General features: G+C 38.9%; 1 protein-coding gene across 2 annotated transcripts in view; it reads right to left on the reverse strand.

The window, feature by feature from the left end:
• Window positions 1–27331, reverse strand: part of ITGA9 (integrin subunit alpha 9) — a 262270-nt gene that overhangs the window by 13682 nt on the left and 221257 nt on the right. For both annotated transcript variants that reach the window (XM_072153171.1, XM_072153172.1), the window contains 5 exons: window positions 25298–25405; window positions 20791–20916; window positions 13225–13344; window positions 10795–10896; window positions 4924–5043 (listed from right to left, as the gene is read on the reverse strand). In XM_072153171.1, coding sequence (XP_072009272.1) covers window positions 4924–5043; window positions 10795–10896; window positions 13225–13344; window positions 20791–20916; window positions 25298–25405 — 576 coding nt within the window. The remainder of the gene's footprint in view (window positions 1–4923; window positions 5044–10794; window positions 10897–13224; window positions 13345–20790; window positions 20917–25297; window positions 25406–27331) is intronic.

Raw genomic sequence — 27331 nt, forward strand, 5'->3', positions numbered from 1 at the left:
ATATATAGGGGGTCTACTAGACAGCCAACCACTGCATGTTACATGTGTTATAACAGTAAAATGCCCCTTATGTTTGACTGCATCTTCCTGACTATAAAAGTTACTGCAATTTGGCAATAACTATGGTATTGTACAATATGCTGGTTAAATTTTCAACTTACAATGCAATAGAAAAGACCATTAGTGGCTGCTTTTACAAGCAAGTCTGTAGAGTAGACGTAAACTGTGTTATGTATAAAGTATTATGGCACCACAGGCAGTCATTATCTGTCACAAATTTAGTAAACAAGTATCCACAGCATTACCAGACATAGCCAAAGGACAAAGTGATTTCTCCTTCTGGAAAAAAGAAACACCCTTTTTTAAATTATGGACAATCTTAAGTTTACGATGAAAATAAAAAATATTTGCAGAGAACGAAAAAGTTACAAATTACCAAAGTGTTGATGTTGGACTTTTCTTTTCTTCTATTTTTCTGATGTTAAAAAGAATCTACAAGAATCTACTGTAATACAACCCTACTATTCCCATATAAATATACAGTAAAAAACATATGGAGAGTAAGCAGCTTAACGGTTATAGCTATCCAACGTTTCTAGATAAAGAAACAAAATTAACTATTCTGTATTGTTTCCTTCACCTAAGACAGAACATTCCTAAGAAGACTTGCCTCCCTAATTAATGCAATATGGCTTTGGTGTGATGCAAAATTGGTCAATAATTATTTCCAGGTACCAAAATAAGGAAATGAATGTCACAATAAAAATGAGCAAGAGGATATTCACAAAGGCAAAGTTATGGAATGCATCTTAGAATGACCTTTTCTAATAGACACATCAGCCAAAATAATTCAAGGGGAATGCCAGAAGACATAGCAGGGGCAACTCTTTCAGGGGGTTTCACATTAGATGGGATAAGATCCCTGATAAAAAAGCACATTGTATTTTTTAACCTTCTATGTTCTAAGATATTGGTTCCCCAAAGGATAATTTAAAAGTTTCCAATTTCCCTGCTAAAAACTCCTTTCTATACAATTGGTTGTTAGCTTTTAGCACCTAATCTCTTTTTGTAGGTTCTTTTTTTTCTTTTCCAAAAGTATTTACGCAACTTCCTACCACAATTATAAGCAGAAAAGAATTTGTGGTGAGCTTGATATCCCACTGCACATAGCAATTGCATAGTCTTATACATGTTCGAATAAGAGCCCAAAGACTAAATCTAATCTCATTTCACATTTTGCTAAACCACAGAAAATAACTAAACTTTTTGTGTACACATGTTTTTATTGGTATAAAAGAATCTACTAAAAATGTACAAATAGGCATTATGAAACACCATGATATGCACTTTCTTATATGTAAACTATTAGAACTTGATATCCACACCCAGAACTTCTCTGCAAGGTTAGTCTCAAGAAGAGTTTAGTTCCTTAGGCTTAGCTTGGTGTGTGTTCTGTGGATGGCAGCATCCAAGAACTCCATAAATACTTAATCCTCAGGTTACCCAGTTGCTGGTTATACTAGTCTCCGTGCACTATTGCTTTTTTTGCTGTGCATACTGACACTTGCTGTGTATTTTGATTAGTCCTTTGCTCCGCCACCATATGGTTAAATAGTTCTATTTAGGGGCGTAACTACAGCGGTAGCAGCCATAGCAGCCGCTATGGGGCCCAGAGTGTTAAGGAGCCCCGTCATCCGACCTGACACAATAAAGTATGGAGGATGTGCACCATTATATCTATATTGTACTGCACATGTCCAGCATAATATGTATATAACATATACTGTGATGCAGTGGCGTTGCTAGGGTCACAAAAGATCTGGGGCACGGGCCCCAATGCAAACGTACCAAATTCTCAGTTGCGTTCCCTTTCGTAGCCCCCCCCCCCCCCCAAAATGCTTCCACCTGAAAAAACTGCACTTAAAAACAACTGTACAGCTACAGAAAACACAGTAGAAATGCTACCTATTATATCCAGAGCAGTAGTTGTTCTTCATGTTCTCCATCAAGCCGCCCATCATCATTTCTCTTTATGCAGCCATGCGCTGTGCCAATGGAGATTACCACATCTTATGTTCTACACTTTTCTATCGTCCCTAAATCTTTGTCCCCTAACAGTGTCATCATTCTTCTACCCCTAAAACTCTTCAACCAAATAATGTAATACAGCTACATACAAAGTCCTAAAAATACTAGTAAAGCCCCCCAGTGTAACACATTATAAAATCCACCTTTCTAAGCCGCACATTTTACAATTAAGCCACAATTATGGCCTCACTCTGTATGCCACCACACCCCTATCTTGTGGCCCTTACACTTACTAAAGCCCCCACATTGTGCCACCCACCTAATAATGATCCCTAAATGTGGCCTGACATGTAACAATGCCACCTACAGTAATAGAACCCCACACAGTAAGTCCCCCACATACTCACTCATAACCCCCTATACACTTTGTAATAACCTCACAAACTCACTAGTAGCCCCCAACACTTAGCAATAGCCCTTCTATGCTAACAAATAGCCCCCACATCCAGTAACAGACCCCTCACTATTAACCCCCCCCCCCACTAATAGCCAAACAGCCACTTATAACCCCACTACTAAAAGCCCCCATATTTAGTAATACTCCCCACACTTAGTAGTAGCCCTCCACTTGCTAATAACCCGCTACCCTCAAAAATAGCCTCCATATACACTAATAGCCCCACACACACTAATAGCCTCCACATTCAGTAACACAGCTCTCCACTTTCTGATAGCCCCCCTACACTCACATATAGGCCCCACATTTAGTGATAGTCCCCTTACACTAACTAAAAAAACCCTCATAGCCCCGTCACACTAAAAGATCCCCACATTCAGTTATAGCTCTCCACTTGCTAATTGCTTCTATACACACAGAAAATAGCCCCCACACTCCCTAATAGTCCCCCACACTTACTTATAACTCCCACACTCAGTAATAGTCCCCTTACACTCACTAAAAGACCCCACATATCCCCCTCACACTAATAGCCACAAACACACTCAGTAATATTATTAGTAATATTATAGCCTCCCACTACTCAGGGATAGTCCAACAACACTCAGGAATAGCCTCTACATAAAGTAATGACCCCAAAACTCCATATGCACACTGTATTATTAAAAAAGAAGAGTTAAACTTACCTCTCTTCACTCATGATTTTCTCTTCCCCTCCACCTGCAGGACGGGATGCTGTGACGTCACTACATCGCGTCTCCGGCTCCGACTGCTGTATGTGCTCTGTAGTGGAGCAGGATGCTGACGGCACCCTGCTCCACTACAGTAATCTTCTCTATAAGCATCCAGAGGATGCAAATAGAGCTGAAGGTAGAGGGAGCCAGGTGACAACATTCGGGGCACCAGTCAAAAGATCCGGGGCTCGTGCCCTGGATCTTTTGACCTAACGACGCCCCTGCTGTGATGTATATATGCAGTATCTGTGATGTGTATATGGTGTCTGTATACACTGTATGTGAGTATGTTGCATATAGCACTGTAGGTGTGTGTATATGTGGTGTGTGCACATGAGTGTATTTAAATGTGATTGTAACTTGCATGTGTGAGTATACTAATATGTATATTTTATAAGTGGGAAGGGGGGCCCATGCAGTAGCCTGCTAGGGGGCCCTGTCTCTCCTAGTTACGCTACTAGTTCTATTGCCTTCGGGATGAAGGAGTTGTGGAACCTCGGGATACAGCAACACACCTGGCGGTAGCGCTGACTTATGTTGCTCCGTTGCTGTAGTAGTGTGTCGTGTAGTGGGTGGGTGCCGTTTATTGCAATGGTGTTGAATTTCCTAAGGCATCTGGTTTGCCAGACTTCCTGTAGCGGATACAGCGTCTCCTCAATAGTGCTCTGGGCTCTTCGGATAACCTTGTTTAGAGTATGTATCATAATGTGGTAACATTGGTGAAAAAAACACATTTGCAACATTTTTTTGCGGACTTGGTTTTATGGCGTCTACTTTGCGTGATACACCTCCATTATTCTTTGTATATTTGTAAAGATTTTATTTTGTTTCAATACACTTCAAAAAATTAGAACCTTCTGTACAAAAATTTTTTTTTTGTCTGAGGTGTTATTTTTTTGCGGGCAAGCTGATGGTTTTTTTGCTACCATTCTAGGGACTGTATAAGCTTTTTAATAACTTTTTTTATATGTTGCAAAATGGCAAATAATATGTAGCGATACCTGACACGTTTATGATTTTTTAAATGTATTTTTATATCAGTTCTAGGGATAGGGGTATGATTCGAACTTTTATGTAGTAGTAGCAGTAGTCACTGTTAGGGTGGAGGGGGGCCCAATTAGGAATTCTAGTTACACCACTGCATGCTGAGTATGTTGAGTGTTATTTATGAGCATACAAATTGGTTAAATCTAAGCCTAACCTACTAGTTTAGTACTCAGCAGTTACAAAGCGAGTGTTGTGTTCAGTGAAATTATGTCACACTATTGTTCTATATGACTGTTTGTTCTTTGTAATGTAATATAGTTGTATATGTCCCCTATGATTTGTAAAGCGCTACAGAATTTGATGGCGCTATATGAATGAAGATTATTATTATTATTATTATTACACATCAGTGGAGCACAGTGATCCAGGTCCAGATACAATGCTGGCATATAAAAGCATTTTCCCAGTCCAGCTTGTTCTATCAACACAGGAGTATGGTTATACAGATTGCCAGGGCTACCAAACATTATCTGCAGCTTTGTATAGTCAAAGCTGTTGACAGATCATTTGTGTTCTTATCCAGTTGTCTATCTCAAAGGAGAAAAGCACTTAATAGGAATCAATCTTAAATGTTACTTTATCCTTTAAAATAATCTGTCTAGTATGGGTGCACATGATCACAGTTATACTTGCACTTCCTCAGAATTTGTAGCTTACCTTCCACAGCAGTACAGCTAGCAAAAGAAATATAAGGATTCCAACTAGCAAGCTGATGGCAATGATCCAACCAACAACGTAGCCACGTGGTTCTTGATTGTGTAACGCCTCAAAGACCACCTGTAGAGAAAGAGGAAAGGGGTTTATTTACAAGAAGTGTGGTAAAAATGCATTTCACCACCAAAATCAAGTTTTCAATGTAAGATTATTATTATAGCAAAATACAGATTAAAGAGCATAAGATTAAACAATTAGAGTTACGCTGCTCTAAGACAATATCTGGAACAGCATTCACATTTAACATTTCTGAATATTATCCCATCCACACTATGGCAGGATCTATAATGTATTTTATAGCTCCTGCAGGCTACTGACTTTCACTATTCAATGTGTTAAAACATTTCCATCCATATAATCTGAGCTTAGTAAAATACTGTATAGTTTTATTGACATTCCTATAAATCCTACATGGAATGGTAATGTATTTTGTGAGTGTATACATCCATTTGCCATATGTGATTTTCATACCTGTGCTACTACTACTGCTTGGATGTCATAAGGCAGTGGTGGCGAACCTATGGCACTGGTGCCAGAGCTGGCACTCAGAGCCCTTTCTGTGGGCACTCGGGCCATCACCCCAGCACATCAGACAGAACTCAAAGAATCTTCCTGCAGTTCCAAGCAACTTACCGGCAAGCCAGATGAAGCGCCGTGTGCGTGAAACAGCTGTCCTATTTGTCGTTTTGTGAGTCCCTGCGTCCTCCCCTCCCCATGAATTGTCAATTGCACATCCTATTTTTGTGAGTATGCACAAATAAATTTGCATTGGAAGGAGTCATCGCGGTGAGTGCCATTCCATTACTTGTTTTCAACATTAAGAGTAGTTAAAGGGGTTGTTCACTTTAAGCACATACCAGCAAATAATTGATATTGTTTGTGTTACACTGTGTGTTATGACGAGCCGTACACCTGTGTGACATCACAGGAAGTAAGAAATTAAACTTCCTGATGTATGACAGCAAGCACAGATTTTGAAAACCATAAAGAATTTATACAGAAAGTATGTTGGAAATTAGTATAGCTTTTCACTACACAAACAATATAAATTATTTGCTGGAATGTGCTTAAAGTGGACAACCCCTTTAAAATCAGTAAACTTTTCAATATACTCCATTAAGTAAATCAGGCCAAATTAGTTTTTATTCTGCATAATTAGTGTCAGAACTCTCTGAATGGGTTCTGGTTGCAGACTTCAGAGCTTCTGAAACACATCGAGGTTTGATCTGTTGGAACTTTGATTGACAGCTGCCTTTGCAGAGTCAGTTCCCTTGGCTGAGTTGGGTGTGTGTTTTATGGAAAGCTGGATGGTGTAATCCCGAGTGTTTCGGCTGTGGGCTGAGTGATGGATGTCTGAGTTATCTGTATCGTCCAGTAACTCCTTATATACTGGCTCCTCCCTTAACCTAGTCACTTGTTTGACAAATCTTTTGATCCTCATGGTTATAACCTGTCTTTTCTGCTTTTTCGGCGGACTTTGACCCTTGCTACATTTTCAACTACTCTTTTGCCTAACGATTCTGTAACTCAACAACATCTTGGTTTGACTTGGATTTCCTGACGACTCTCGTCTGTCTGTTTGTCACGCTGTGTTCATTTGTCATCTGTTCTGAGCACTTACTCAGAGTAGGGACTGTCGACGAGTTGTCCTCTGTGGCTAGCGAAGAGTAAGGGGTCGTAGGTGAGCTCAGGGCCTGCACCTCTTTCTCTTCCTTACAAATCATACTGATTTAAAGGGGTATTCTCGTCTGGGCACTCACATTCAGTTTCACTAATCTGCCATATATAAACATTTCTTCAATTGGATGTTATTAAAAAAAATGTTCCTGTGTGAAGATAATTTCTCATAAATGTAGTGATTTGGTCCCTTAGAAACCAGATGGCTTCCTCGGATACGACCACGTCACACTCTGGCAGCAGTGGCCAGACTTACGCTATAGAGTCCTGCCTGACCTCCTGGATTCAGCAATCATTACCACAGGACGGCTGTGGGACATGCAGTTACTCCCGGACATTTGATATACAAAACCTTTTTGTTTATTTGTGCAATCTCTCAGGCAGAGGTGGCCGTATCCGAGGAAGCTATCTCGTTTCTAAGGGACAAAATCACTACATTTATGAGAAATTATCTTCACACAGGAACATTTTTTTTAATAACATCTAATTGAAGAAATGTTTATATATGGCAGATTTATCAAACTGAATGTGAATGCCCAGACGAGAATACCCCTTTAAGGACATTTTTACATAAAAATAAAAAAGGTAAAAATCTAAAAAACCTCAAACATTGTCATTTCCTTTAAGGAAAAACTGGCTATGGCAGGGAGAACAATATAAAAACATGAGAAGACTACATCAGAGTACAACCCAAGCTTATCATTTACAAGGAAAAAAACACCAGGAGTTAAGAGCTTGCACAGTTGTAATCAATGCTGTGAAAGTCAACAAAGTTAGCACAAATTGCACAGAGTACTCTTTTACTCCTGAACCTTGTTGCATTTCCAAGCCAAATATTAGGCTCCAGCTGCCCTAAGCACTGGACACTGTCCAGTTAAGGGATCATTTTTACTTGCCAATCTTCATGATTTGCTTGTTTCTATAATTATATTATTAACATTAGATTTGCTTTATGTTAACAAAGGATAACAAAATGAAAAAATACTTTAACTTTCCCCCCTCCACTTCACTGGGTATTTAACCATTGTACATTACTTCGTGGAAAGTACCTGTGGGTTTAAAATGTTCCCTTTAACCATTGATAAATTCAAACTCTTAGGGGGTTTCCATTGTTCTGTTATCGCAGGGGCTCTGCAAATGTGATAGAACACCTGAAATCTATTCTGGTAAAAACTGTACTCTTAAAAGAAACCTGTCATCAGGGGCCCTTTTTCTGGCAAAGAGTTTTTATAGAAAAACTAGCTTTTTCCAGAAAAAGATAAGTTGGGTGAAAGTTTACCTTTCTGTATGCAGAGCTGTGTCCCTAATCCCATGGGAGTGGCTAATGAAGAGCAGTTTCCCCCTCACCCTCGGGATTTGCTTTATCATGCATTGATTTCAAATTGAAAAAAACTCCCATGTCCCCCATATCCCCCCCCACCCCTCCCTCGATGCTTCCTCCCACAGGACGTCATACATGTCAGCCCCATTCCTCACTGGCCACTTCCATTTAGATTACTTTACTTAAATGGGTTTTCCTAACAAGCAAGGATATGACTTAACCTGCTGATTGATGGGATGGTGGGTCAGTGATGAGACCCCACAGATCACGAGAACAGGGGGCCAACAGGACCTAACTTGCTTGGTGAGAAAACCCCTTTAAAGGAAATCTACCACTTAAATGAACCTCTACATAGCACCACAGGTTTCTTTATAAAATATATTTTTTTTATGTAAATGATGCTGAAAACATTTTCTTTCGGACCAGTCAATAATATCAGCAACTATATATATATATATATATATATATATATATATATATATATATATATATATATATATCTCCTTAATATAATAATAATAATAATCTTTATTTATATAGCGCCATCAAATTCCGTAGCGCTTTACAAATCCTTGAGATATCCTCAGAAATGCTTTGTATGTATATAAATTGTTCATGATATAGACGTATTTTATGCCTGACAAAGGTCCGCGTCTGTATCGTGGAGTTGATTTCGTTTGAGCGCCACTTCCATTTGCTCCAGCTCTGGAGTTCAGAATCACTGCCAACTATATCCTCAGAAATAGCTTTTTAACACAACAAAACCAAAATCATCTTGGGGCATTGGACTACAAAAATGTGAAACATATTTGATTTGTGAGTAAAAAGAAAACAATTTAAAGTAAAGTAGCTGTTTTGTGTGTTGGTTCAGTGTACCTAAGCCAAAAGTTTAGAATGACTATGCCAAACAGTGGTGTCAGGGGAAAACGATTAATATTATTGACCTTTTCTTACAATAACATATTTCAGTTTCTTGATGTTATGGGGGTGGTAAATAGAAAGAAGCCATTACTCCAGCTTTACTGCTAGATCTCTTGCAAAATGAAAAGGCTATACAGAGTTACATTTCAGTTTGTGGTTGCAGTCAATAAACCTGCATTAAAATTAAGTGCTTGGGACTGAACTCTTAGCATCTCCGACAAACTTTTGTTTTAAACTTATTTTTGTTACATTTTCCGGTTACAGCCCAACTATGCAAAATAGTTCAAAAAGGTTCAGGAGGTTCACAAACCTCTGTCATTATATTCATCATCTGTGCATAAAATATGCAACATCCAGATAGATCTCTGCACAAAGCTTGCAGAAATTACCAAAAGGGAACCTGAAACCCATTTTACCCAACAGTGACAATGACGCGTTATCAAAAGCCTTTTCGGCATCTAAAGTCAGGATTGTCCAGGACAGTGGTACTCCATGTCTTTTGAGGTAATCTAAGACGGTACATATATTCACCTGCCCAAAGCTGCCTTTTTTAAACCCTACCTGCACGGGGGTAATAACGTAAGGAAGAATAACCACCAGCCAATTGCCATCAGACTCAAGTCCACACTGATCAATAAAATTGGGTGGCAATAAGATACAGTGTCAGGTCACTCTCAGGCTTCAGTAGTAGTTAGTACGGTTGATAAAAACATTTGCTTATCTAGTTCAACCAAGGAATGCCAGGGACCAGACTGAGGGTAAAGGAATACAAATCTGGATAATAACATAATAACATAACCATTAAAGGAAACCTGTCACCAGGAGACCCATTTTTAGCACTCCCCCATTCCCCACAGAGCATAGTACATATGCTGCCAAAGTGTTTTTGTATTAAAAATTGGTTTTACAGAAAAAAAGATATGTTATATTGTACCTTTCATTAGCATCTGCTGTGTGACTAGGCAGTTGCCAAATGGGAGGGTCTGGAAAGGAGCAGTTTCCCCCCACCCTTGGGGAACAGCTACTCCATGTGACCTTTTCAAATATATGAAAACACCCATCACTTGGCTTAGCGACGCCCCCTGCTTCTCTACAGGCAATCCCGAGTGAGGGGAGTTATTCATATATTTGAAAAGGTCACATATCTTCTTTTCTGTGAAACCAATTTTTTTTATACAAAAACACTTTGGCAGTGCATGTACTATGCTCTGTGGGGACTGGGGGAGTGCTAAAAATGGGTCTAGTGGTGACAGGTTCCCTTTAACGTTATTGTGCTGTAAGAGTGTGTCTAGGTTTTTGGATATCTCTGCTGTCCCTGTTGTGACCTGTTCTTGAGGCAAGCTATTCTACAGATTAAGGGCTCCATCACATTGACAGTGTTTTTTTTACATCCGTGGTTCTGTGTTTTTTACGGATGCCTAACTTAGCCATTGATTTCAATGCAAGGTACTCACAATATCCAATTTTGCCTTCAATATTGGCATTTTTGAACAGACACTTTCATTTTCAAAATTTGTTTTTAAGGAATACCGTATCAATTGTAGCTTTGTTGGAACAAATGACTTTACTCAGTCACTTTAATCAGTTTGTAGCTGAAGGATCTCCTAATCCTCTGGCCTACTCCATCTAGTACAATCCATTTTATCCAAGCCCTCAATATAGTGTTAACGTAATAAATACAAATATATAAATATAACGTTTTAGGATTGGAAACCACTGAGATATCATACAATGTTATCATATCATCTACAAAGAGGGTATGAACTATAGTAGAGTCATTAAACAGTAATAGTACATTATGAGAAAAGTTTAAGTTTTTCTTCAAATACAAATATACTGAATATCTGATGAATTTGAGAACATTGTGTTTGTTAAAAGAAATCATCTGGACTTACTGTTGCATCCTGTGATTTCCCATGTGGTACTTCTACTGCCCATAATTTTAAATCTACAGATAAATGAGCCCGGGTAACAAACTGAATCACTGAAGAACTATCCTGTGGAGCAGAAAATATTATATTAACAAGTTCATGTAATAGTATAAAGGCAGCATTAGAACATAATAAGGTGTTGCCTTTTATGGAAACCTTTGCAAACAGACCTATTTCAGAAGCATATAGCATAACTTTGCATTTAAGATCAGCTTACATGGCATGACCGATACTTTGAACCATGGATAACATTAGGAGAAGTACAGTATATTATTAAAATAGCCTCATAGAGAATAGCGCTGATACCTGTGCATGATGGCATTTCATCAGTCGAGGTACCAATTACAATGAAAATGTAGTTTGATCTGCAGGCTATATGCTCTAGAGCAGTAGAAGCTGAGTTGATTACTATATTTCTGCTCTGATTGACATACTTCTGTGTGCACAATCAGAGGGAAAGGCCCAGTTCACACCGCGTTTTAGGAGACCATAACAAAAACAAAGAACAGAAGGGAATGGAAGATCTTCCATTTACCTTTCTCTCCCCATAGACTTCAATGGATCTTCTGTTACTTCCCATTACGCATCTGTTATGTATAACAGAAGAAAGACATTGCTGCTAACAGAAGGTTCATTGGAACCTGTCAAACATAAGTGGGAACTTAACCTAAGCTGTCAATCACTGAAAGGACCACATCATGACTTTTTAACTTAGTGCAGATATGGTCATGAATAAATGTTGTACAGAATCTCATATACAGAACATATAGCCACATATGCATCTGCACAGCTCTATACTATGCTGCTTGCAAATTACACTACATTTTTTGTGTTCTCTTTATTATTCATGCTAAATTTTCCTATGACTGTATATGCCAACATAAGAAAGAAAAATTAAGATTTGGCAACATGTTTATTATGAAAGGAATTAAAAATGCAATTTTTATTCATCTGGAAGGTATGTCCTTTCCAAACATCTCTTAAAACCTGTCTGTTAGATAGTCTTTACTGTAAAAGTTTATTTCAAGACAGCAGGGGAGGTGGTAATAACTGAGCTACTGCAGAGATGCGTTCAGCTGTGTTAAGATGTAATCAATAAAAATATATTTTCATAGAAATTAGAATGTTTGTCCTATTTACTTGTATGTTAAGATGTCACTTATGAAATTGGCCTTTCTATGACAGTATTAACAATTATGCTGAAAAAATAGGGATATTTGGATCAGCGCTCATAATATCCTCAAGGACTGCACAAACTGGAATGATAAGACCCTTCTTCCGATGGCTTTTGTCTAAACCTGGACCTTTTTCATCCTGATTACTGCTCAGATTTGCTGGGTACTGTATTAATTACAATTATTTAGTACACTGTGATGACTGAACGACTAGCTGTAGATGCTTTCTGGACCTGTGACTTATATGCATAATATCTAAGTTTTTAATAGCATATATCTCATCTTTTTGTCCACAGTAAGCTTAGCAAGAGACATCATAGTAAGGAGAATTCCTTGATGTTGCATATGCTGGAGCCAGTTTAGAGTGGAAAAAACACCTGACAGCTTCCTTTTAAAGCATCGTTTTGTGAATACAATTTTTGTTACACATAAATAGCTCTTGTCATGTAGAGAAACTTTGCCTGTTACTTCGAGCAGTTTATTTGCTATCCTCTCAGTTTGGCTGTTAATAGCAGCCTGTGATTCTTATTTCTTCAATCTGCTGATCATATCTGTGAGTCCATAGATTGTTTATATAAAAGATACAGGGCGGTTAACACAGATGGAAGAGGTTCCCCTCTCATTCTGGCCGGAGGGGGAGGCCATGTGATGCTGCTCTCTGTGTAGCTAGCAGAAGAGCTTTATTTCTGAGCAGCTCTGTAAGTGCAGAAGTCTCCTGAAAAGAATAGGTGTAGGAGAGGAACTCTTTTTCCCAATGGTCCCGTCAATTTCATCCTGCAGAACATTCTGTTTCTCTCTCTGCATCTTAATATGTATCTTAGACTATTCACTCCTCTGTGGCCTCCTCCCCCTGTTTTCCAGTAAGGAATCTTTTCTAAACGTTAGTGTCAGAACATAAAATGCTACAATTCTGGAAAGAAAAAAAGACATGTGACACAATATGGGCATCATTCTGTATGTTTTGAACGTGGGAAATGACAATTTGGTAAAAAGCATTATGAACCCAGAGATAAACTTAGTTCTTTTAATTGGTAAATATACAGTATTTCAGCTCCAAGAACTAAAAATACTAGATAAAACAGTCTATAAAACTGGAGATTTTGTAATCAATGGAAAGATTGTATATTTTATAATAAAAATGTATCAGACATGAATTATCATGCCACAAAATGTATAAAAGATGTAAGGACATGTACATACTACATAACTATGGTCTTACCTTTTTCAATATTTCTGTATTAAGTAATGTAAAAACATCAATATTTTGTGTTTCATCTTTTGCTAATGAAGTGAAGTTACATTCCATCTCTAAACATGGCCACTTTGACTTCTCACAATCCTAAAAGATATTAAGTATATTTTTATTTACCAGAAGCAAATTAAAGTGCTAATGACTACTAGCGTTATGAAAAACAATCATGCATGACCAGTGTTGTTTTCCCTTTTTTGTGATACATGGATTATTTATAATGACTTGTCATCTGCTTATATAGTAGTACTGTCATAGTCTTTTATCAGTATAACAGCACGTTCTCCATATTTTTGATAAAATGTGATCGATTTTTTATATCATTATACACAACATTTTATTTCAGTCATAATACGAAGAAATTATATACAATAAATTCCTTTTACTTCTGTAAAAATGTATGATTCATTTTCACCCGAGATGCACAAGATCTTTTTGATCATTACCGTAAATTAAACCTGTCAACAAAAATAGACCTGATAAACCACTACCAGTATCATTAACACCTTCCAGTTCATGTTTTTTTATGGCCTTGTATGGTTGTATTATCAGGAAAATCAACTTTTGAAGTGAAACATAAGTTGGTTGTACAAAGTCAAGGAGCCGGAGAATATGGAACTCAAGCCTAAGAATACCTGAGCTGTAATTGATGGTTCTGCATCCATCACTTACTGGTTCTCCTGAAAATTGCTGAATTAAATCAATCCTAGCAAAGAGGAAATTCTGAGATGGGGAAAGCTTGACTTCAAGTTGATTTTCTGGATGAGGCCACCACACTGGGTCATGAAAGAAATAGGATTTGTAAGGTGTGGTCCTTCAAAACAAACTGGTAGTGTTTATTGTGTCAATTTCTTCTGACAGGTTCCCTTTACACTACAAACTATGTAGGAAAGGAAAAAAACTTTATCTTAAAGTGAATGGTCTAACTTCAAGAAAATATTTAGTAATGATATAAAGTATTACAACGAGTGGTAAGTGCTAGGGAGATAAATTGCTAAATATGTCATAGACATAGAATCTTAAAAAGATATTACAGTGACATTGGACTGAACTGTGGATGAAATATATAATATCTCATGTAGCTAACTGTTAGTTTTCTAATTTTATGCTGTTGTGATGTTACTTGTTACTTGTCAGGTAAAAAGATGAATACAAATACATTTCCACAAGATGACTGCTTTAATTGTGTGTGTAAGACAAGTCACTGTTAACATCTGTGGAACGGTGTAGCTCATGTCCTTCTCTATAGGGCACGTATGCAATTGTAAAGCTGTGGTTTCCAATTGCAATCACAACATCTCACTGTATGCCCTTCTCATACGGCCTCTACTACAGAAAATCTGAAATATTTTGACAAGGGAATAACTGATGTTGTAAAAATATACACATTTTACTCCATAAAATCTCAGAAAAAAGTAGGGAATGGAAGAACAACATTCTAAAACTACAGCTGAGAATAGCTAGGAGGCCTGACATATTTTATTATTTCAGACTTCTCTTGAGATTGCAGAACAAATTCTCCACTGTATCTATCCTCTGCAGTCTAAGTATCACTTGTTAATAATGGCAGATCACCATCTGAAATGGCCTGAAAGGGTAGAATAAGTGCTCCTGTGCTAATTTCAGTATACATTACCTGATGAAATTACAGAAATGTTAACTTTATCTAAATTATACATATATAAAATATACTGTAAATTATATAAAAAGAATTTCTAGAAAATTGTGTCATCTGTCAGGTTTCACGCTTATTATTCCATTTGGCTTAAACTGAGACCAAGGGGGAAATTCATCACTATTTTTGGTTTTTGGCTGTTTTGCACTTGGCCGGTGTTTTTTGCTTCCAGTGTATGATATACATGGCTGCGGTGAAATATGAGACTTTTATGTGCCTGAAAAGGCCCATATCTTGAGTGCAAATAGCATCTTTCCCCAAAAAGATGCAGAAAAACATGTCAATGGACATTAAAGAAAATCTACCATCAAAATCAAACATGATTAACCAGGGAAACTTACTCATAGATCACAGCACAGTGACTATGGTAATCTTCTCATATTTGTTATCCATGGCCTCCTTCCTTCTAAAATCAACTTTTAAAATTCAACTTTTAAGATAGAAGGGCACCAAGAACAGCGTAACAGCTTGTGAAGCTACCACATGAAGGGGTTCTGGTAACACCCCCAAAACCCTTTAGGCTCATTAGCATGCCTTTAAAAGTTAAACTGAGAAGAAAGGAGGCCATGAATAACAGATATAAGGTTATCACAGTGCCTGGATCTATGAGCAAATGTCCATGGTTTATCCTGCTTGATTTTGATGGTAGATCAAGTATAAATGACCCATGTTCCTAGTTTCATGATGAGCCTGAAAGCTAAAGGAATCTGACATAAATCACAGTGATATGTTATATGATAGTGACATGAATACTTGTACAATGTGCTGTTTGCACTTGTATAGGAGGTTCTCCACCATGAAACGCAACCATTTCTTTTAGAAACTGAGACTCACAAATTAGCCTGCTGTTCATTTCTACTGTATCTATAAACAGAACTGTAAAAACAATGGTTACAAATTTAGATCAGACATGCGTGTACACAGCTCACATCATTCCCAGCCATTTGGTTTCCATTTACAGCAATAAGCAATGAAGGAAAGATGTGTGAGTTTTATACTGCCCCCCAATCCCCTTCTATCCAATATCTCTGAGAATACAGCCAATTATGGTGTTGTTAATCTGCAGCAAGATAAGCCCGCTGCACATACTGTGCTCATGTTACATAGCTCTCAGTAACAGTAAGTTTAACTATATTGTTAGAGAAACTCTAATGATCCTTAACAGAAAATTTACTGCCAGCAAGAGGAGGACCATTAGTCAATTACTGCTCTGCATATAGATAAGAGGTTTGCATTCTCTTTCCCTTAAATTCTGTAGGTAACATCACTGCATATTTAGATATCACAAGTCACTCCATAGTACAAATGGTATAATAACATTCTTTGTTCAGACCACACATATTGTAATCTCTATGTGATCACAAATACCAACAATACAGCTAAATAAAAAGCAGTGAAACCATCACCGACAATGAAAATATGGTCAATGATCATAATTTGTACCAATGTTGAACAATTAGGCCTGCGTGACCATCTTATATGTCCATCTATAAGTTGAGGCAACTGAATGGTTATAAATTCTCTCTGGGGGAGACATTTCAGTCCTTCTACACCACTTTTCTAGTGTACAACTATACAATAGGGTGAAAGGCATCTAACTTTTAATATACATTCTTTATTAAAAAAATACTGATTGTGCATCAACCCTCCTCTGTAAACAATGCATGAATCAGTAGGGCACATTATCTCCCTGGATGGTAACCAAACCAGCTAGTATAATTAAAAAAAACAACAATTTTAGATAAGTAAATGGTTAGATCTTTCCCATTCAATGATAAAAAGAGGAGGAGGGGGTTGTCCATACAGTTATAAAGGTCAGGATTCAGATGCCAGCACTGCTCCTGGTATACCCTATCATTAATTCACCCTCAGCCCCCGCTATTAACTCCCGCCCTTACTAGGATGGTCCTAACTCAGAGGAAGCCCTGGTATAGCCTACGAATCTAGATGAACGTATTCCCAACGTGTTTCCAGGAACATATCTAATGGACCCTTCGTCATGGGAATGAATAACTCTCATTCAGAGGCTAGAAATAACACTGCAAACATGGCGATGACGTGAAGAGAGACAGTGGTGAACTCAGTTCCACTCAGTTCCTAGAAACATCATAATTCTCTGTGCCTGAACACAGTCAAATGCCTCTTCAGTGTCCCCGACAAAGAATAATGTCTATCTATTACCCCACATAGTATTATGCTCAGTGCCTGGACACAGTATCATGCCCCTCAGTGATCCCCACACAATATAATGCCCACTCAGTGCGCACACACACTGTATAATGCCAACTCAAAACCACCCACAAAGTATAAAACTCTCTCAGTGCCCCTCACTAAGTACAATGACCCTTTAGAGCCTCCAATACAGTATAATGCCTCCCATGCTCCCTCAGCGCCCAAACACATAGTACAACTTCCCCTCAGCGCCCATACAACTCTGTATGATTTATTATCCAACCCTAATCCCATCCAATTTGCTGTGGATTCTAGTGTTCCACAGCCATTCCACAGCATGTGCCTTAACATTTTGGCTCACATTTATTGGTTTATGAGTGTTTGCATCAGTTTGACTTTGCAAATAACGTGCAAACTGCTGGCACATGTATATATCGAGTTTCTGAGCCAGTTTTGTGCCAGAAAAAATGTGCACCTAAAGGGGCATGTTAGTGCTTAGTCACAGTTTGCGCAACATTTATGACTGACTTGCACCACAATACTGCAGCATGAACAATACTGCAATACTGCAATAAAATGGTTCACACTTCCCAAGCAATGCAGGAAGAGCCAGATTAATGTAGACCGGGCACCAGTTTTGTCGAATCTAGTGACTTTGCACACTCCTCAAGCAAACTGCACATAGTACAGACTGCACTAGTTTTAATAAATGTGGGCCTTTGTGTCCAGAAATCTCACATTTCATCTGCAAATAAGCCTAAAATCTGAAATGAAGTGAACTTATTTATTTTAGCCCATTGTTCAAAATTCCCAGAGCAGCAGAAAGTTAAATCCTACTCTTGTCTAGGATAATACAGTTCCAATATATATTGTAAGGGATTTGGTAGTGGGGTAGGCACTTTTTTGAGACAACACAACGACACAGCCCGTCTGGTTCAACTGGCCGCAACCAGTTTTATTTTAATTTATTTACTTTATTAATAAAATACATCAGTAAAACAAAGGACTAACAAAAAAAAATCCTAGGCCGTCTGGCCACTAACTATACATAAGGTTTCTGACTACTAGAGAGTGTGCCAAAAGCACAGCCTCCCAAACAACACTTCAGTAGACTCACAGTTGTTTCCCCAGGTACAGAGAGCACTGAGTGTTCTCACTGGTCTCCTTAAATTAGCCCAGTACACCTGTAGACCAGGTAATGAGGACATCCAAAACCAGGACTGTCCAGATGGATTGATTATTTAAAAATCATAGCAGCTACTCCTAAAGTACTAGAAGTTTTGTGCCAAAACTTCTGGAACAACATGTCCATCTGGAACTATCTTCCTACCTTTCCTTCAACTCGCTGTTTGACAAACTACAATGTGGTTTCCGACCATAACATTTCCCTGAGACTACCCTGACCAAATTCTCTAATGACCGACTGTCTGACAAGGCAAAACACCACTACTCTGCTCTCCTTCTTTATCTGTCCTCTGCCTTTGGCACTGTTGACCATTCTCTCCTGCTGCAGACACTATTCTGACTTTGCTCAAGAAAGAATGCAACCAGCCAAAGAAATACAAGACAGGTCAGACAAGTCAGTAAAAGCATATGTTTAATAGATAACAAAACTAAAACCACATGAAAAAAGGCACACTTGACAAAGCGCCCTACGCAAAACACGTGTCAAGGATCAGCTCCTTTGGTCTGTATATATATTCTTTCATACTGCTCCCTTGCTCAGCTCTGTTTGATTTAGTTTACCAAGCAGAATTTCTACTGATATTTTACTAGGGTATTTGGCTATTGGATTCAGTGTAGTTGGATTGAGTCTTCACGTATAATTTGATCGTATACATTGTGACCTTTTGTGGGCCCTTTATTTTCTGTGTGTTGTTTCTGTGTGTTATTATGTGGTTTTAGATTTGTTATCTAATCAACATATGCTTTTACTGACAAATATTTGTGTGCTATCTTGGATTTCTTTGGTTGGGTACATTATTTAGTGTTGAAATCCTGGGGTCTATTCTAGGCTTAGATATATATGTCTGTTTCTCAGTATTTTTTATAGGTGTTGACTAGAAAGAATGTGCAAACTGTTTGCACGTGTATTTATAATGTGTCTGCACCAGTTTTGTGTTGCGGCTGCACTGTATCCGACAAGACAAATGTGTTAGTGCTTTGTCGGACCGTGCGCCACAATTCTGCAGCATGAACAAAGTGCACCAAAAAAATAATAATGGTGAATTCTGCTGGAGCAGGGAGCGCCAAATTCATGAAGACCGTGTAAAAAGTTCATGCATCTGGCGCACCCTGCACATTCCACAGGCAAACTGCACAAAATGTGGGCCTATATTCCCTTGGCATCATTGACCTGGTATAACTCTACAACTGGATATTCAGAGTTGATTCCATACATCCTTTTCACCTCACTCCCTCTTTGTTGGGATCCCACAAGGCTCTGTCCAGGGACCCCTACTCTTCTCCATCTACACCCCTAAGACAGTTCCACAGCTTTCAATACCACAATTATGCAGATGACACACATATCTGTATGTCTGGTCCAGATATCACTTCTCTTCTAGCCAGTATTCCAGAGTGTCAGTATCAGCCATATCCTCCTCAATATCAGCCATTTTCTTCCTGTTTTCTAAAACTCAACGTGGACAAAATGGAGCTCCTAATCTTTCCTCCACCTGAAGACCACTTACTTGGAGTCATCTTTGACTTTGCTTTATCTTTTAAGACTTACATCTACGCCTTTCTACAACCTGCTGCCTCATCTCAAATACATCTCTCTTATATGATCCTTCCTCAATTCAGAGTCTACAAAATTGCTAGTACATGCCCTAATCATCTCTCGTATGGAGTACTGAAATATTTTTCTCTGCAGTCTCCCAGCTAACTCCAATACCTTTTCAATTCATCCTTAAAGGGGTTGGCCACTTTAATCCCATTTTCTTTTGCGGCTTTGGGGCAGGCTAACAATGATTTTTGTCACTTACCTTCCTACTTAATTCAGCATCCTCATCTTCATCTTATTTTTTCTTTTCCATGCTGAACATCTGGGTTGACCCCCGGACAGGAGAAACACGTGATGTTTCTCCCGTCCAGGGCACGCTCCTGCGATGCAGCTTGTCTTCTGCTACGAGCGTTCACAGTTGTGTCCCCGTGAGCGGAGGCCCAGCTCTAAAACCAAGTGCATGCGCAGAACTAATCCAGGACTCAGGGCCAGGAAAAAGATAACGGGTGTGTCAGTTTATCACTTGCAACTGATACCGGAGGTTGTAATTACTTTAATTAAATCTTGTGAGCACATTTATAAGCATGTAATGTGAAAGTGACCAACCCCTTTAACTCCAGCTAATCCATGTCTTTCGTCGCTTTCCCTCTGCCTTTCTGCCAGTCTCTCCACTGGTTACCCATTGCACAGAAAAGTCAGGTTAAAATACTAACCACGACTTACAAAGCCGTCCATAACCAATAATATATCTCTGCCTAACCAGATAATCAGAGTAGGTATCACCACACACAGAACAGAGAATTTAGGGGACCTGTTTAAAATTTGAATCCCACCCCTGGATTGAAGTGAGGCATGGAAGTCCAGTATAGTAATAGAGTCAGATGGACAAATGATCTATTTCTTGATGCCAAATGTAGTCAAAATTCAGTCAGGAATTGCTGAAAATGTTCTCTAAAGTACTTACCAAAACTTTTCGTCCTGATTTTTTAAAGAATGAAAATATGGTATGAAAGATGTTTTCCTTCTCTTGTGGGATCACACATGGTGCTGGATTTTTGTGGAATGAACACTGTGCTTTTTCTTGTGTAATCTGAAAGAGAAATGGGTTGCATTGTTGAGTTGGTGTCAGACTTTGGTATGATGGGCCTACCAGAGGTGGTGATCTTTAGGGCCCCCTCCATCCACAAAATTCCCATATAAGATGTTTCATTAATAGGATATCACCATAATGTTTTTGAATCCTCCTATAAGAAATAGACCATTGTGGCAAGTGTCTGCTCCATTCACATCCAAATGTGTTTATCTTCCACCGGATCTTGGATACTCATTATTCTGTATTAAAGCCTGGGCCCAACAGAGGATTCTTTGGTACTCTGTTGTGCGAACGAGTGCAGTGTAGCTTTACTATAAGTAGTTATTACATTTCCAGTCAGCAGAACACCATGATACCACTAGGAGCTAGAACAGTTACTGCACCCTGCTTCATTTCACCAACATGAACCAAGTATGATAAGTTATTAACACAGGCATTCTGAACAATGGAGCAGAACAATGGACGTTTATGTGAATATGGCCTCCCATATTTCATATTTGGGATAAACCTCCCACTCTCGAATTAGATCACAGGGTGCATTTGTACTTGACAGTCTCACACTTAGCACATATAGCCCCCCCAAAACAAGACAAGACAAGATGGCGTCTTTATGCTAAGTTCTAATCCATTAGCAGACCAGCACAGCCACACTATGTACCCCCTACCACTTACTTGCTTATGGAATGCTACCGCACAGGGTCACTCTGCTCACCAATACAGTCACACACTTATTTCATACACATATTACAGCTGCCACCACCTGTAATTATGGCTTACAGATGCCTACACTAGGACCGCAAACATACATCGAGATACACACTCTTCTAGGTGCTGTACAATTCACCTGCACAAATACTGCTTATTGCTAACTGTTAACACACAGACACTCACAGAGTAAGATGGCTTAGTGGTAATTCACCTCTCCAAAGGTAAAGGAACGAATCTAGCAACAAGGAGCACAGCTATTAAAGGATAATTTCATATGAAAAAGGAACAATGCTCATATGTTACAAAAATGATGAAACAAACAGACAAACATAAAAGCAAAGCAATAAAACTAAAAAGGGGTAAAATAAGGAAAAACAGTCTGCTTATTACATTGGCAAAGATATCCCTGGAGGAGAACCATAACAGCTTGGACAGCTCTGCAAAACTTGAAACTGATCCTGAGTGAATGCTGGCATGCTCTTTTTGAATAACCATCTAATCTACCCCCTTTGTCATGTGGGAGGGGCATGGCTAAACCTGGATCAATCTGGGAAGTTGGGGACATAATTCCTAATTATGTCATATCTTCTTCCAGTGGTCTCTTGAGAAGAAGATCTGCCCAGCACATTTGCCAGCATGAATTTTCAAACCTAGTAATACCAAACACCACTATGAAATATTTATCCAACTGCCTAATATCTATTTTGTTGGCTTCCTTAGTCTGAAATCCATGGTGCGGTATTAGCTGCAGCCATACACCACTAGAAGCAGTTTATCTCCCTCTGAAACAAAAGATATGACATGTAATACCATAATATCATTGGTAGATGGCCGCCATATATATGTCCCCCATAGGCCGGCAATGGGCGCCTGGCGCGGTATGAAGCCGCGAATCGCTATGGAGAGAGGTGGGGGTTACCACTCCTCCTCTCCTTCCTGATGAACGTATGCCCAGCTGGCATATGCTGGTGTGAATGCAGCCTAAGACTGCTCGATAAACGGTGGTCAGATTATTTATTTACATAATGCAATATTTCCAAATAAATCAGTGTATATAGTGTATACCAGCACACACACCTAGGAGGGCTCCAGTTCCAATTGAATGAAAACTATTTGCATGTCTTGTAGTTCACCTTTAATTATTGACAGCAAGAATTCTAGTATAGTTGAAATAGTTCTTACAATAAATAAGTCATAACAAAAGCAATCTACCAAACAGCAAAATGCTTGAAATCCTGCATTTGATAATTCTGAAATTCTAATATTCACACCCTAGTTTTCAGGACAGCTATCAGAACTGCACTGATAAAAACTTGATGATCATTTCTCTTTAATGCCTGGGAGGTGGTCTGAAACCACAGCTCTGTTCTCTGCGCAGTATCCAAGCTTAGACATTCACTTAAAGGGGTTTTCAAGTCATAACTTGTGTCATTTTTAATGGACCTGTGACACCAGTCAAATAAGCCACCACATTCACACCACTTTTGTGGTTTCCCAGCAGGCACATGATATGGTGCAAGCTGGTTTACCTAAGGTAAAACTAAGCATCTTTCCTTGGTTAACATAAATGAGCAGCAGCTATGACAGGGTGCCCCATCATACCATCCTCTACTTTGTAACCTCATCCCTGGACCAACATTAGCTACAGAACATATTGAAATCAACCTTAGAGGCAACTTTGATAGGGTATGAGCCATCCTGGGAAATTTTCTTTGGAGGCTACTGGGGTGTGGAGTAGCTGCATTGTTGAGTGGGAGCTGCGGCTACTCCACACCGCAGTAGCCTTTTAATACCTCCTACAGGCAGTCTTCAGTGAGCAGCTCGATGTAGCCATGCTACCTAATCTGCTAAACCCGAGCTACTGCGCATGCACAGAACTCTAGCTGACACTGCAGCTACATTGAGCTGCGCACCGAAGACTGCCTGTAAGAGGTATTGAAAGAGACTTCTGGGGCGTGGAGTAGCCACAGCTCCTACTCCACGCTGCGGCTACTCCACGTCCCTATAGCCTTCAAAGAAAATAAGCATTTTTATAAAATAAACTTTTTATACATATCTGGGGAATTAACAGATTTCATTAAAAAAACTATCAGGCTGCCCTTAAATAAAGGAACCTGCCACCGGATCTACCTGAAAAGTGATGGTAGGTTTCCTTTAAAACTACCAGTGGGTTAAAATGAGATATGGCTGCTAAACTGTCTTCTTGTAAACACTGCAAGCTGTTTTAATCAATACAGATACACACAGATTCCTTTTAGACATCTAAAACTTTGGCTTCTTTCCCATAACTAATCCCTTGTTAAGATATTTTCCAAGAGACCTTATAATGCCTAAAAAAAGAGGCCACTGATACACATCAGAGATATTCCTGCTTCCAACGTAGAGTATTTATACTTTAGTTATACTTTTACATTTGCTTTCTTTCAAAGCCAGTTGTCAAACGAAACAGCAAAACACTTAAAAAGAAACAGCAGGTAAATTGCATGCAGACAGATGAGAGTGTCGAAAAACATCTCACACAGTGCACATGCAATTTTAATAAAAAGCATTAATAACCACAATATATTACTGTACCATCTGTTCAAAATATGCTCAGAACACAATATGGTATAACTTATACATTTGCATGACTGCAGTTTAGTGTAACAAAAGCATAAAGGCTGTGTGAGACAAAAACATTCTTCAGTAATAGCACAGCCTTTAAAAGGAACCTGTCACAAGAACAGTCACTGATATTAGTTACTTCGGTTGTACAAAATAAAGGGGGCAATATGGCTACACATTCTCTGATTTTGGTTCTCAACCCCAAGAATAAAACTTCATGGATTTTGTTGATTTGTAATGCACATGCTGTGGATTACTAGCAGATTTTCCATGCAGATTTTGTTGCGGAAAATTTGCAGCATAATATAATTATAATTGCTTTATTTTATATAGCACACACACAGATTATGCAGTGCTTAAAGAGCTTGCTAAACCTGTCCCTGTCTCCAAAGGGGCTCACAATCTAATAAACCTACCAGTATGTTTTTGGAGTGTGGAAGAAAACCCACGCAAACAGGGAGAGAATATACAAACTCTTAGGATATGCTGACCGTGGGACTTGAACCCAGGTCCCCAGCGCTGCAAGGCAGTAATGCTAACCACTAAGCCACCCTACTACAGTAGAATTCAAGTGAATGAAATTTGGAATACAGATATTTACTTGAAATGATATCAGATAAGGTGAAAAAAAAAGTAAGAAAAGCTTATGTTGGAAAAAACCCCATGCAAATCTGCATCCAAAAAGCACATTAGAACCATGCGTATCTGATGCAGATTTACTTTTGGCAATCCACAATTTGTGCAGATAGTTGAGATTGTGAATCTCTAAGATTGTCTGCCCTGATTGGCTGCATCAGTTACATTCTGGCAGCAGCAAAACAGACACCTTACAGGTAAAATAGGCAAGAGTTTGGGAGCTACAAAAAAAAATATATATATATGTATATATATATATATTTTTTATCATAATTTATATTTTTTCAGACAGATATATTATAGTAAAGTTTCCAAAATGTGGGTTTATTGAACAACATCATTGTATAGCGGTTTACGACTGTATTATAGTACTGAACGTACAAAAAAAAAAAAAAAAAGTTACAAACACGGAAAATTATACTATACTTACTGTAATGTCCTGGATAAGAAATGTCTCAGCTCCAGAAGCAGAAAGGTGATTAGGAAACAAGATTTTAATAGAACATCCAGGCAAAGTACTAGGGCCAGCATTGTAAACCTGGAACAATAGATTACATGCACATAAATAGGGAATATTCTCAGCCCAAATGCTACAAAAGCTTTACACATAGAACAATATGAGGTGCAAACTTTGACTAGACGGTCTTAAACAAAATAATAAAATGCAAGCCAAGAAATCTATATACAAAGGAAGAAAAAAGAGTACACATTACAACAGTGTACACTAGAAGAAAACATAAAAAGTACAAAACACTTTATCGTTCAGTGTCCTAGGCTCAGTTCATACCTGTGTTGGAAGTTTTTGTTACACCTGCAATTTCACTCCGTTTCCCTTCTGTTCTCCATTGACTTCAATGTAAGGAAGTTTGCCTACCGTTACTAATCCGTTTATTCTTCCGTTCCACTATTTTATAGCAGAAGGGGAGGCCTGCCAAACGCAAATGTGAACTGAGCCTTTGTCTAAAACTAATCCAGATTTATCACCCAACTTCAGACACTTTGATAAATCTGGCACAGTATAAAAATGTCTGTAACACTGCACTGTATAACAGTAAGGCTCTTTTGATAAATCTGACCTATTGTCATATACAATACGAGCCTGTAGGGGTTCTTTTGTGTTTTTTCAGAGTTAAAAAATCTGACCTATTTCGGCCACTGTAAACTTGTAGCTTAAACATACAATCACTGTGCGAGAACTCAATTCATTGCGCAGAGGGCGCAATAATCAGTTGTAAGGTGTCTGTAATGAAACTTTATTGATAATCCTTGTTCCCATGACAGAACAAAATGTTGAAAGTCCAATTGTCACAAGGAAAAAAAAAGTTTGTCTAGAGCTACAATTATAAAATATACCTGTTTGGACAAATTCAAATTAAGTACATACCTACAGAACCATTCTTGTATGTACCCAGGGGGGCTGCCTGTATATTTATGTGAGTGTTATATTCATTGCTGGTATATATTTATATGTGCAGGATATATTTATTTCTGTTATATATATTCATTGCATAGTCACTGCAGGTACGTATGTGTTTAATATAATCGTTAATGGCATGTATTTATGTTTTTGCTACTGTCAGGATCAGGAGTAGTGAACCCACTACTTAAGCCGACACCTGGAAGTGGAGTCTAAGTGGCACCTGGTTTTCAACAGAGCCTGCCTCAAAGCAGGTTGGACTTGCTGCAGGGGGATACCACCAGATCGCAACACAAGCACGACTGTGTTGCGATGGTGCGGTGGTGGCCAAGGTGAGGTACAGAATCGTAAGGCAGAGACGGAGTCGTGGACAGGCAGGAGTTCAGGACAGACGGCACAGAATCGGAGTCAGGAACAAGGCAGAAGGTCAGGGCTGGTTGCTGTGGTGCAAAGTCAGGGACGTAATCGAGGTCACAATGGGAACTCACTATAAAAGCACAGGGTAACAATTGGAAAGCTTTCTCAAAGGCAAGAAGCACCGGCAGGGGACACAGGAAGGGGCTGGCAATTTATAAGGGCAAGCGGCCGGCCAGCGCCAATTATCGGCGCGCTGGCCCAGTAAATCTTACAGAGCCAGCGCACTAGGAGGTTGGGACACACGGGAAGGGAAGGTAAGTGAGGCTGCAGAGGGAGTCCAGGGGCACAGAGCCTGTGACCCGGGACGTGGGTCGCAGGAGCACCTATGACAACATTCGCTTTTTATGTTTGCTACATTTATTGCTGGTAGGTCCTAACTGTATATAATCCATTACGAGCTGGCCTATTTCTTTCTTGTGATTTGTAATGGGGAGAGGGCACCATTTTATTTTTCTCCTCAGTATCGGCCAGCTGATTCTTAGCTGTGATTTTACAGTGTATGTCTGTGGTGGGGGATGCACACTTTTGCTTGTCTGCCTAAGAGCACTAAATTGTCTAGTCCCAGCCCTGCTGAGTATACAGTCTCATATTTTGAATTACATCCTATACACTAGTTTCTGAAATGTAAAG

Source organism: Engystomops pustulosus, chromosome 5 (assembly GCF_040894005.1).
Source record: "Engystomops pustulosus chromosome 5, aEngPut4.maternal, whole genome shotgun sequence".
NCBI lineage: Eukaryota > Metazoa > Chordata > Amphibia > Anura > Leptodactylidae > Engystomops > Engystomops pustulosus.